This window comes from Neophocaena asiaeorientalis, unplaced genomic scaffold (assembly GCF_003031525.2).
Source record: "Neophocaena asiaeorientalis asiaeorientalis breed wild unplaced genomic scaffold, Neophocaena_asiaeorientalis_V1.1 scaffold893, whole genome shotgun sequence".
In the NCBI taxonomy this organism is placed as follows: Eukaryota; Metazoa; Chordata; class Mammalia; order Artiodactyla; family Phocoenidae; genus Neophocaena; species Neophocaena asiaeorientalis.
In genome coordinates this window covers 159,000-172,257 of record NW_020174065.1, presented here as the reverse complement: position 1 = coordinate 172,257, position 13,258 = coordinate 159,000, and the positions used below count along the sequence as shown (strand labels likewise).

At 37.3% G+C, this 13,258-nt stretch overlaps 1 protein-coding gene across 1 annotated transcript in view; it reads right to left on the bottom strand.

Annotated features, from left to right (window-relative positions):
• Positions 1–1,135: 1,135 nt before the first annotated feature.
• The window catches only part of IL1RAPL1 (interleukin 1 receptor accessory protein like 1), a 144,892-nt gene continuing 132,769 nt past the window's right edge, over positions 1,136–13,258 (bottom strand). Inside the window, exons 6-7 of the mRNA XM_024754554.1 lie at positions 2,301–2,471; positions 1,136–1,854 (exon numbers count right to left, since the gene is read on the bottom strand). Of these exons, the coding sequence (XP_024610322.1) occupies positions 1,136–1,854; positions 2,301–2,471 (890 nt within the window). The remainder of the gene's footprint in view (positions 1,855–2,300; positions 2,472–13,258) is intronic.

Here is a 13,258-nt window from a genome sequence, read left to right as displayed (position 1 = left end):
CACATCCTGGCCTTCCCTTTGGTTTGGAAGCCTTCAATGTAAATTTCACTTTGACTTGTGTTGATTCACCCTTTTGAGTTAACTTGCCAGGCATTTGCACATAATCTCATTTGCAGAAAATTATAGAGGGAAAAGAGGAAGTAGAATAGTAAACAAAAACAGCCACAAACACATTCATGCCTTTCCAGGAAGTGATCAAATATAGGGCTTGATTTTTTTGTTTTTTTTGTCTTTTTGCTTTTTTTTGTTTTTGTTTCTTTTGTTGTGTGTTTTTATATATATATATGTATATATATATATATTTATATAAGGGTACATCAACTCATTTAAAAAACGGAAACAGCACACTCTCCCCCATTTTCTGCCCTTGATCTTCTCTTCTTAGCACTCTGTAGTGGTCACTGTCAAGTGACTAGCACACTTTTGGGTCTGGAGTGTATTCTGACGAGCAGTGAATTAAATGTTAAGACAGTTAGACCCTCCCCAACCCCTTCTCAGAGTTTACACATCATGCCACCATTAGAAGGGTAGAGGTGGGGAATGAGGTGGGACAAGAAAGATATTCAGGGCTCTGATTGGCGCGGCCCTCCTATGAACAAGTGTTCTTCTCATCTTTTTTTTTTTTTTTTTTTTTTTTCCCAAATGGCAATGCTGGCATTCGTTGCACTGCTTTCTGAAGGCCCACATGGCCCTGCTGATCCTAGGAAGAACCCAAGAGAGGATCCGGCGCTCCTTGTCCCATCGGATAGATTTGTCCAAGCACCCCAAGGAAATGTTAAAAGCAAAACAAAAATCAAGGAAAGGAAATAAAAACCCATTCTAAAACTAAACTAATGAAGCAAAAAAGGGTTTTCTATCTATACATAAGTCTCTTCTTTAAAAAAAGGTAAATTTACAAATTCCAATGACATATAAAACAAAGTCAAAAAATGTAATGGTAAGAGACATGGTAAAACAGGAAGACACTGATGCTACAAAGAAATTGCAAAAAACATATGTACAAGACCCTGTTTTTCCTCGTGTTCTAGAGATTGTAATGCATGTTTGTAACAGCAGCAGTCGAGGATTTAGTTCCAGGCACTGGACTGCAGACTCCACTCAGACTCCCAGGGACGGGGTGTCCCTTGCTTTTCTGTCACCATATCACACTGGATATACTGGTCTCCCTTGGCAACAGCGGCAGGATGGCACTGTTTGTGTGGGCCTCGTCTGGATTCTGCTCCCTGCTCGATTTTGTCTGTGGCCGCTGACCGTTGATGAGTGTCATAGGGATGTTACAATAGGTATGCTGATTTCCCATGGGGGTAAGAGGCAGGGTGCCGGTAGGAGGTACGTCGTATTCATAGCTTCGGTAGTAGTGTTTCTGACGCATTTGTGAATGGTACGTGTTGTGAAAGGTGGATCGGAGATCTGGATGGGCAGTGGCTAGAGCTGTGGAGGTGGCCGCAGCCATGGAAATGGCTGAGACAGTCTGCAGCTCCCCGAAAGGCCCCTGCTCACTAACATCTAAAGCCTGCTCGTGCGTAACGGGTTCTATCCTCTTAAAAGGCATTTCATATTGTAAACGTTTCCAGAACTTAGAGTTCAGCTTGTTGCATTTTGGTCCATGCCATTTAATAACGGTCAGGAGCTTGATGGTGTGCTTGAGGGCCTCCACCTCCTGGTAGTTCATAACTCCTCGTAGCTCACTGCATTCAATTAGTATCACTTTAATTTCTCCAGTCACAAGCATGTTTCGAAGTCTGGTCTCCAGCTCAAAGATGCTCCAGCCCCTTCTGACTACGTAATTTGGGGTCATGACAATAATCAGCCGCTTGCTTTGATCTACACACCTTGCCACATCTTCAATATATGCTACAACAGAGAAGAGGGTTTATCAGAATAAGTAAATTGAACATTGGGTCCAGAAAGCCCCAGTAAATTCTCTTTCACACATTAAATGAGAATTGCTGGTTCTTTTTGCTAGGTAAACCCTTGAGAAGATGAAAATAGCCAATGATCACTTTGAACAGAGTATGGGACTTTTCTTCTCTCAAAGATAGAAATGTTTTCCCAGGTACAAATCTCTCATTTGGTTTCTTTAAATGTCAAGGCTTATAACATGAGACGCTTTATAGAATAATAGAAGTAGCTTCCTCAGGGGTATCAACACTTATTTTTCATTTGAACACATAATGCCATTTCTTTCTTGAGAAACTGAAAGATGTAGAAGAACTAAAAGTTTAAATTCTGTTTAAAAATGATGATTACACAGACGGACACAAGTATATGCACACTCTTAAATGAAAACATTAACTTACTTCCAGTTGGGATTAAATCTCTATCTGGTATAAACAACTTATATCCATAATGCTTTTCAAGCATATCAGGTAGGATTTCAAGAGCAAAGCGTTCTTCTTCCCCAGTCTCTTGATTCCACTGGTCAGGATCCACTTTGGTGTATGATAAGTATGCATCATAATCTTTATTATCTGTCAAGAACATTACAGAGTAAAGCTGAAGTCACTACTCTACAAAGAAAACAGTAGGACATGAGAACATTCACCTCATTTCATAAATATCTCCAAGTGTCCCACTTCTGGGATGCCAAAGAAAGAAGTCTTTATTAATTTTCATTAAGAATACAATAATGCCAAGTATCGTGGAATGAATTTTGGGGTATAAAGGAGTCACTATTTTTGTTGTTATTAAGACAGTAGGAGAAAAATTAATGAGAAGAGCAATGAAATGGTAACGCTCAACATCTTTGATGCACAGATCATACAGAATTTTGACAGCTTATAAAAGCCACATATTTGGATAGTACGTTCTTATTCTACATAAATGTACATTCACCTAATCAAAGAAAGAACACTGAAACTGGCTTGAGGAATGGTTTTTAGGTTGTGTGTGTTGTGCTGATTTTCTTTTGGGGAAAAAATAAAATGAAATTTGGAATAATTAATTTTTCTTTGGGAGCTGGTTCTTGGATTTTAGAACTGAGTTTAGTATGCTGAATTATTATAGAAAAACATATTGTTTTCCTGATCTTCATTTACCTTACATGTAAATTATTGCCAAATTATTTTTCATCATGTTAATCAGTTTGACTATAAGAATCCAAAATTATAATATAAATGAATGAAACTTAGTTCTAAAGTTTGATTTCTTTCCTCATTCTTCCCCATATTTACATGAGAACTCTTCAAATATTTGATGACTACTATCGTGCATTATTTTTATCTTAACGTAAACATCCCCAAATTCTCATTTGTTGTTTCTTAGAATAAGAAGTCATTTATCTTCTGCACAGTCTCATTCTCCAATTTCCTTTTCAGAGTGTGATATCAGGATTCATAATTCACCTCAATTCTAAATACTATCAGTATGCTGAGACTATCAATATCAATATGCTTAGGTCTCTTTTGTGCTTCTTTCCCAATGACTGTCATTGTATTATTTGATTATTAGATCAAGTTGAATTGAAACACTCTTAAATTTCAGAACAAAATGAACTGGGCATTTGGTATAGAAAATTTAAAATCTTTGGGGTATAAAACATCAAAGATACAGGGGCATCCATGACTTGCTCTGGATGGCTTTGGGACACTCCTTTTGACTTCAAAGACACTAAAGCTCTCTCCTATAACTTGTCATGGAAAACTCGAAAAACTGTTTACTTCACCTAAAGTTAACACAGGCATATAAGAAGCTAGCAATTCTACTATAGGATCCCTGGGGAAAAGAACCTTTAGCTATGGAAGATTTCTTTAAAGCACATTTCAAGTAAAAAAAAAAAATGTAATCATCCCTATCATATTTTGGTATTTGGTATTTTCTTTATTCTTCAACCAGGATATAGTTGTACATAGTAAAAATGAAATTCAATTTTCACAAAAAATAATAATTATGTTTGTTATACCATGTCTACGCACACATGCCAGCAGTCTACAGTGGTACCATTTTGTTGATGTAAATACTTCAGTTGAGTAAGAAATCATAGAAAATAGCACATAAAAAAGCTATAATATAATACCAGTTAGTATTTAATTAAAATGTCAATTTATTAGATAATCACATGCCATATCTATGAGATAAAATCTTCCCCTTTGCAATATGGGTCAGTAGCTTCCAGTTTAGAGGAAGGTGTAGACAAGTCAACAATCTATTTCCAGAGGATAAATGTGTTGCAAAGAGTAGTACAGGGGTCATGGGCCAAAGGGAGGACTCTTTAAGCCAGACTGCAGATTGTAGAATGATTTCATGCATATACTACTTTCTTTCTGGGAGGTTTTCCTCTTCCAGATTTTTACAAAGTACTGTAAAGTGCTGAAGTTTGCTCAGACCTGAGATGTATAATGACTAGATTCTCATTCTTTGCTTTTTGCCTTCTGTAGGCTTAAAAAATATTTGATAACCAGATCAATATGAACAACAAAAAGAACAGAGCACTTATGACTCAGAGGAGATGTAAACAATGGTCCACCAATACTCGTAAGTTCCAGCTGGATATCACTTCTGCTTACATGACACTGTTTCTGGTTCCCCTGCCTCTTCAATGGACATCTCTCTTCCAATCCATAAATACTGTCATTTCTCAAGATGTTTTCTGTGGCCTGTTTCATTTGTCTTTCAGTCTGTTTTCCCTTAAAAATCTCCTTTCCTCCTATGACATCAACAACCACTTCTGTGTAGACGTCTTTCTAATGTAGATGTCCAATCTCGTCTTCTTTCTCATGAATCTGTAACCTGGACCCCTTAATTTGGATGCTCAGCATGTACCTCACATTTGACATGTTCACAACGAAACAAGCTTCCCATCTCAAGCTTTGTTTTCACATTTTATTTCACTTAAATTTTATTAACATAACAATCTCACATCTTTAGTCTCCAAACTTCAGAGGCATGTTCCACTTATCTCTTTTCATTACCAATAACCTCACAGCCATTCACTGGTGAAAATCCTTTGGATTCTGTTTCCATCCTAGGTGAGGCCCTACCCTCTTCTCAACTGTTATAATTATATTTTAGTGGGTCTTCCCTCTCCATTTCCTTATTCTTCTGGCCCATTCCGCATAGAATCACAAAATTTATTTTTCCAAACCTCACCACTGATTGTGTTTATGGTAGCTTGAAAAATATTTATGGCTATCCGTTGTCAAAAAAACAGCAGCTAACTCTGCAGTTGTTTCCTCTGAATCTGAGCCTGATATCATTGAGTTGAAGGTGATCTCTTTTCCCATGTATTATATTATTGTGCTCACATTTTATCTTCTTTCTTTGACCACAAGATCCTTGACTCAGATATGTGACTAGGGCTTAGTAGATGCTCAAACATATCTGTTGATGAAATGAATGAATGGCCTCTCATTTGGGTATCACATGACATACCTTATGGCTAGTGTGGAGATTTTCTCAAGATTTGGGTCATTTCCTAGGAGAGATGTCTTTGGTGATACACACTCCAAGCTGCCTGGACTCCTCAAGTAATTACTAGGAGCTACAGGGTCAAAGTTTAGCAAAGTTCCTTTGGAATAATCTTGAACTGTATTTTCTCACTGTGACTCAGTTGAAGACCTCAGAGTCCTTGTAAACTTCTCTGAAAAAGTGGTTTTCATGCTGAAGCATGAACGGCAACAATTTGGAGGACTTGATAAAATACAGACTGTTAGGTCCCACCTCCAGAGTTTTCAATTCAGAGCATCTGGAATAGGTCCTTAGAATTTGAATTTATAGCAAACTATCAGGTGATACTGCTGCCGGTCCAGGGACAATACTTTGAGAAATTCTGCTCTAGGACAGGGTATAGGTACCCAAAGGTCTCAAAGGCATCAAAGAACTGCAGTCAGCTGCCAGGTAATTGATCCAAGTACCACAAAACCTACACACTGCAGCCTCAGCTCCATGATAGGTGGTCTTGATACTTACAGGGCATGTGCTCTAAATAAAATAGCTGAAAATCCCCTTTCATCAAAAAGGGGATAAATTCTTACCTAGACTAATATATTCAGTAACTGTATTAAGCTTAAATGAACCTTGGGAAGAGGTGCTGTGGTCTCGGTCAGTTTTCTATCTCTTTATGTCATCTGAGTGAATTTATAACATTTAAGCTAATATCTCCCAGATAAAAAGGAGTCGCTCACATGTAGGTTATTCTGGTAATAAGGCCCCTTGCAAGCATCTGCAGCAGCTTCCTCCCTCAAATCAATGGGACACTTGACTGATATCTAATTCCTCTCTTTCCCCAGAGTCTATGTCAGTGCAGTACTGGGCTAGGCATTTATTTACCCACAGAAGCAAACTCCTGACTTGAAAATTATCAGACTGCAAACACCAGGCCAGATATCATGCTAAATTCAGCAATGTTTTCTGATTCAAAATCACATGGATTCTAAGGTTTCTTCTTTTTTCCCAGTTACCAGCTGAATCTGAATCTTGGGAAATATCTCTTAGATTTTTTTTAATATCTGTAAGAACATACATTGACTAATCCTAATGTGTATAAGAAACTGAAAAATTGAGATTTTTTATAATCACAGAAAAAAAATTATGCTAAGATTTTTAAAGGTAGGACTGTGATCTTTTAAATTCAACTTAAGTTTATAAACAGCTGAAAACTAGTTAGTCATAACAAGAGAGTACAGCAATATATTTCTTATTCTGAACTTTATTCTCTAAATTTTATTTTCTGTAACTTAAACCTTCAACTATAATTCTTTGACTACAGAGATGGAAAGCAGTTGATGTACACACCCTCTGTAATAATATTCATAAGCTCTAATATAGTCATTGGTTTACTCTTTTCATGATTTTCAAGCAATTCTGACTGTAATTTCCCACAAAAAAAGAAAAGTAGGAATGAAGTCAGCAAGATGGTCAAATAAGATATCCCTTGCATGTATCCTCTCAGCTGCAGTACAGAGCCAGTCCTGCCCACCCAAGGACCCATCCAATGACCAGATAGAAGCCCTCCAAGAAACCTGGTGGGAGACATACCCATCCACACACCTGGCAATAGGTCCACCGAGTGAAGACCCGATTGTGGATCCTGAAGTGAACACTTGTCCAAGTGCTATACTACTGAACAAGGTACTAGAGGCATTCCTCTCCACCCAGAGACCAGACAGGATCCATGTGAACCTGAGCTCCTGCTCACAAGCCTGCCAACCATGAACTTCACTGCAGACCCAGCAACAGACTCAAAACTAGCTCCAGCCCAGAATGTTTAGGATTCTGGAGGTAATCCCATTGGCCTGGGGAACAGACAGGAGAAGAACTTTACCTGCTAAAGTCAATGTGTAAAGATTAGAAGAGATGTTTGCTCCTTCAAATGCAGAGACACTAATGCAGGGATACATGGATCACAAAGAATCGGGCAAATATGACATCACCAAAGGAAACTAATAAAGCGCCAGTAACCAAGCCCTAAGAAATGGAGATCTACAACTTGTCCAGCAAAGAATTAAAAATAATCATCTTAAAGCACATCAGTGAAATACAAAATAACACAGATAGACAATTTAACAAAATCAGAAAACAATGCATGAACAAAATGAGAATTTTATGAAAGAAACAGAAACCATAAAAAAGAATCAGACAGAAATCCTCAAGCCAGCAACTACTTTGACTGGTGAATTCTACTAAATATTTAAAGAAGAATTACTGCAATCCTCAAACTTTTCCAAGGAAAAATTGAAGAGGAGGGAACACTCTCAAACTCATTTTATGAGGCCAGCATTATCCCGATACCAAAGCCAGATAAGGACACTACAAGAAAACTATAAGCCAGTATCCCTAATGAATACAGATACAAAAAAATCACAACAAAATACTAGCAAACCAAATTCAACTGTACATTAAACAGATAATATAACATGATCAAGTGGGATTTATGGGACTTCCCTGGCAGTCCAGTGGTTAAGACTCCATGCTTACATTGTAGGGGGCATGGGTTCAATCCCTAGCTGGGGAACTGTGATTCCACATGCTGTGTGGCATGGGCAAAAACGAAAGCAGGATTTATTCCTGGGATGCAAGGATGGATCAACATATGCAAATCAATTCCATTTAGAATATCATCAAAAATTATAAAATACTGAAAAATAAATTTAGCCAAAGAGGTGAAAGATCTGTACATTGAAAACTATAAGACACTGATGAAGAAACTGAAGAAGAAACAAATGGAAAGCTATCCCATGTTCATTAATCAGAATTGTTAATATTGTTAAAATGACCATACTACCCGAAACTATGTATAGATTCAATATAATCCCTATCAAAATTCCAATGGCGGGCTTCCCTGGTGACGCAGTGGTTGGGAGTCCGCCTGCCGATGCAAGGTTTGTGCCCCAGTCCAGGAGGATCCCACATGGCACGGAGCGGCTGGGCCCGTGAGCCATGGCCGCTGGGCCTGCATGTCCGGAGCCTGTGCCCCGCAGCGGGAAGGGCCACAGCAGTGAGAAGCCTGCGTACCGCAAAAAAAAAAAAAAAAAATTCCAATGGCAATTTTAACAGAAATATAAAAAAACTCTAAAATTCATATGGAATCAAAAAAGACCCTGAATAGCCAAAGCAATATTGAGAGAGAAGAGCCCAGCTGGAGGCATCACACGTTCTGATTGCAGACTATACTGCAAAGCTATAGTAATCAAAACAGTATGGTGCTGACATAAAAACAGACACATAGACCAATGGAACAAAATCAAGAGCCCAGAAATAGACCCACATATATGTGGTCAGTTGATATTTGACAAGGGGGCCAAGAATACTCAATGTGGAAAGGATAATCTTTTTAATAAATGGTGTTGGGAAAACTGTCTATCCACATGCAAAAGAATAAAGTTGGGCCCCTATTTCACACCATTCACAAATTTTAATCTGAAATGGATTAAAGACTTAAATGTAATACTTGAAACCATAAAACTCCTAGGAGAAAACATAAGGAAAAACTCCTTAACAATAGTTTTGGCAACAATTCTTTGGCTATGACACAAAAAGCACAAGCAACAAAAGCAAAACGAAACAAGTGTGACTATATCAAAGTAAAAAGCTTCTGCACAGCAAAAGAAACAATCAATCAATAAAAAGGCAAGTTACAGAATGGGAGAAAATATTTGCACACCATATATTAGATAAGGGGAGGGTTAATATCTAAAATATATAAGGAACTCATACAACTCAATAGCAAAAAGACATGTAGGACATACAATGGCCAAAAGGTGTATAAAAAGATGTTCAACATCACTAATCAAGAAGTGCAAATCAAAACCACAATGAGACCTCACCTCATACTTCTTAGGATGGCTATTATCAAAAAGACAAGGTAACAACTGTTGGCAAGGATGTAGAGAAAAGGGAACCCTTCTGCCCTGTTGGTGGGGATGTAAGTTGGTACAGCCACTATGTAAAACAGCATGGAGATTCCTCATAAAATTAAAAACAGAAGTATCATATGATCCAGCAATCCCACTTCTGGGTATATATCCGAAGGAAACGAAACCACTCTCTCAAAGAGATATCTGTACCCCGGGGTTCACTGCAGAATTATTCACAATAGCCAAGACATGGAAACCACCTAAGTGTCCATCAACAGATGAATGGATAAAGAAAATGTGTATATGTGTGTATGTGTATACATATATATACTTTAATACAAAAAGATACATGCACCCCAATGTTCATAGCAGCACTATTTACAATAACCAAGACATGGAAGTAACCTAAGTGTCCATCAACAGATGAATGGATAAAGAAAATGTGTATATGTGTGTATGTGTATACATATATATATACATATATATATAAATACATACACACACAGTAGAATATTATTTAGTAGAATATTATTCTGCCATAAAAATGAAGGAAACCTTCCATTTTATTTAGACGGACCTTGAGGTCATTACGCTTAAGTGAAACAAGTCAGACAGAGAAAGACAAATACTGCATGATCTCACTTACAATATGGAACTGAAAAAGCTGAATTCATAGAAACAGAGAGTAGAATGGTGGTTGTCAAGGGCTGGGGGCAGGGGAAAGGGGGAGATGTTGGTCAAAGTAAATAAACTTCCTGCTATAAGAAAAATAATTTCTAGGGATACATACACAGCTTGGTGAATATGGTTAACAATACTGTATTATATACTTGAGAGTTGCAGAGAATAGATCTTAAATGTTCTCACTACAAAAAGAAATCATTATGTGAGGTGATGGATATGTTAAGTAACATTACTGTGGCAATCATTTCACAATATATACGTGTATCAAATCATCACACTGTCTACCTTAAACTTACACAATGTTACATGTCAATTATATCTGAATAAAGCTGGGGGGAGAAAGAAAAACAAACAAACCAAAAACACCAAACCTAACCAATTAATTAGTTGCTTTGTTACTTTAAGTCAAACAATTAGTCCGGTAGAATTTTCTCCTTCAATTTACCGAATGAACTACTATGTTTTATAAAAAGATATATTTGAGGGGGAAAACGTTTAGACTCTGGAGAGTTAAGAAATAAAAATATGAATTAAAAATATTATTAAGAAATCTTGAAGAGAGAAGGAAAATATAGAACTGTGTAACAGGACTAAAAAAAAGTGGTTGGAAAAATGATAAATAAATATTTTCCTCTTTGACATATGAGAGGATATTAGTCAATTCTCTTTAAAAGGATTGAGAAGCCAAAGGATCCATGGATTTTTTAGAACAATAGAGCTTTTAAGAAAATGTAGACTGAAGACTCCCTTATCAAGATGAAGGTGGTGGCTATATTGGATGTGGGCTAGGAAAGAGATTTACTGACAATATAAACGGCTTGGGATTGACATTCAGGTCTTTGGGAGTTTTTAACCTTTAAATGCCTATTGAATGGTTGTCAGACGTTATTGGCAGGTGGCCACTTCTTTTTTTAAATTTACTTTCAAATATTTATAAGTCACATATGTGAAATTGACTAGTGACAGAGGCCATTATTCAGCAAATGGATTACCAAAAGGAGACCCGGGTAGGGCCCAATGATGAACTGTATATTTCATTTTAAAAGGCGATTTTCTATGTTTGCATGTAGTGTATTAGCACAGCATTATGCGATCATTAAAAACTAGCATTGACATAATTGGAATAAATAAGAGTTTTAAAAAAATTAAGTCATTTCTTTCTTGTATTTCAGATTTGCCTTCATATGCTTTTTTATATTTCCAACTAATAATTTTTCAATTAAAAACTCTGCAGAAATAGATGATAGATCTTTGAATAAAAAACATTAAGCATTGCCTTCCCTGGTGGCGCAGTGGTTGAGAGTCCGCCTGCCGGTGCAGGGGACGTGGGTTCGTGCCCCGGTCCGGGAGGATCCCACGTGCCGCAGAGCGGCTGGGCCCGTGAGCCGTGGCCACTGGGCCTGCGCGTCCGGAGCCTGTGCTCCGCAGCGGGAGAGGCCGCAGCAGTGAGAGGCCCGCATACCGCAAAAAAAACAAAACAAAACAAAACATTAAGCATATATTAATATTTTGCTTTTGTGATTATTGAATGTCATTGTATTAATAAATTCCACTTTTCATGTCAATTCAGCCATGGTGGCATCTGACAATTATACTCGAAAATAAAGTTGATTGAGTTTTACACTTTGAAAATTTAACAATATTGTTCTAGTTTACATGTTTTACTACTTGGTACTTTTCTGGACTATTTGAATCCATAGGAACTCAAAAAAGAGGTCCTTCTGCTCCCATAAATAAATAAATGTGATAAGGAATCTTGAATTCATAATGCTCTACAAGTTGTAAGTATTCACTAGTAAGTGCTCATTACTCAAAGTGAAAAGGGCTGCAAAAATGATGTGCCTGAAGTACCATTTTAGTAAAGATGAAGGAGAAAATAACTAGACCTTGGGATTAAGAGGGGAATCTTTGTAAGTTAGGGGGATATATGAATTGTATATGAGACAGAGAAAGAGAAGGGAGGGAGAAGAGACAGGAAAGAAGGAAGAAAGGAAGGAAGGAAGAAAGGACTACCTTTATACAAGCATTTAAACAAAAGTGGAAGGGAAACCCCAGTCAGAGGTATGGAGGGGCAAAGGATTCTGGTTGTTGTGATAACTGTATTTTTTTTGTAATTATTCCAGCAAAGATGGTACGATATTATGTTAGTGTATGTTCAGCTCTAGAGACAGTAGGTTGCCTTTATGAGGATGGTCAGCTAGCATTTAATTAGAATAAGGCAACACTCTAGAGCCACTACAAACACTTCAACTATCTTTATTTCTGATCAAAAGTAGATGCTTCATTAATTAGCACAATGGATGTTAGAAATAAAGTTTCATTGCTAAAATTAGTGGTTTTTTACTAAGTATAGTAGATCTTCGAAATGGACCCTCCATGTTGAAATCAGTGCTACTCAAGACATATGCAAAGGAAATCATAAATAAAACGAAAAGACAACCTACAGAATGGGAGAAAATATTTGCAAATGATGTAGCCGACAAGGGATTAATTTCCAAAATATACAAACAGCTCATAATCAAAAAAACAACCCAATCAAAAAATGGGCAGAAGATGTAAATAGACATTTCTTCAAAGACGACATGCAGGTGGCCAAAAGGCACATGAAAAAGTGCTCAACATCACTAATTATTAGAGAAATGCAAACCAAAACTACGAGGTACCACCTCCCATCTGTCAGAATGGCCATCATTAAAAATTCTACAAATAATAAATGCTAGAGAGGGTGTGGAGAAAAAGGAACCCTCCTACACTGTTGGTGGGAATGTAGTACAGCTATATAGAGAACACTATGGAGCTTCTTTAAAAAACTAAAAATAGAGTTGCCATATAATCCAGCAATCCCATTCCTGGGCATATATCCAGAGAAAACTCTAATTCAAAAAGATACATGCACCCCAATGTCCACTGCAGCACTATTTACAATAGCCAAGACATGGAAGAAACCTAAATGTCCATTGACAGAGGAATGGATAAGGAAGATGTGGCGTGCGCGCGCGCACACACACACACACACACACACACACACACACAGTGGAATATTACTCAGCCATAAAAAGAAATAATGCCATTTGCAGCAACATGGAAGGACCTAGAGATTAGCATACCAAATGAAGTAAGACAGAAAAAGACAAATATCATGATACCGCTTATATGTGGAATCTAAAAAAAATGATACAAATGAACTTAATTACAAAACAGAAATAGAGCCACAGACACAGAAAACAAACTTATGGTTACCAAAGAGTAAAGGGGGGGAGGAATAAATTAGGAGTTTGGGA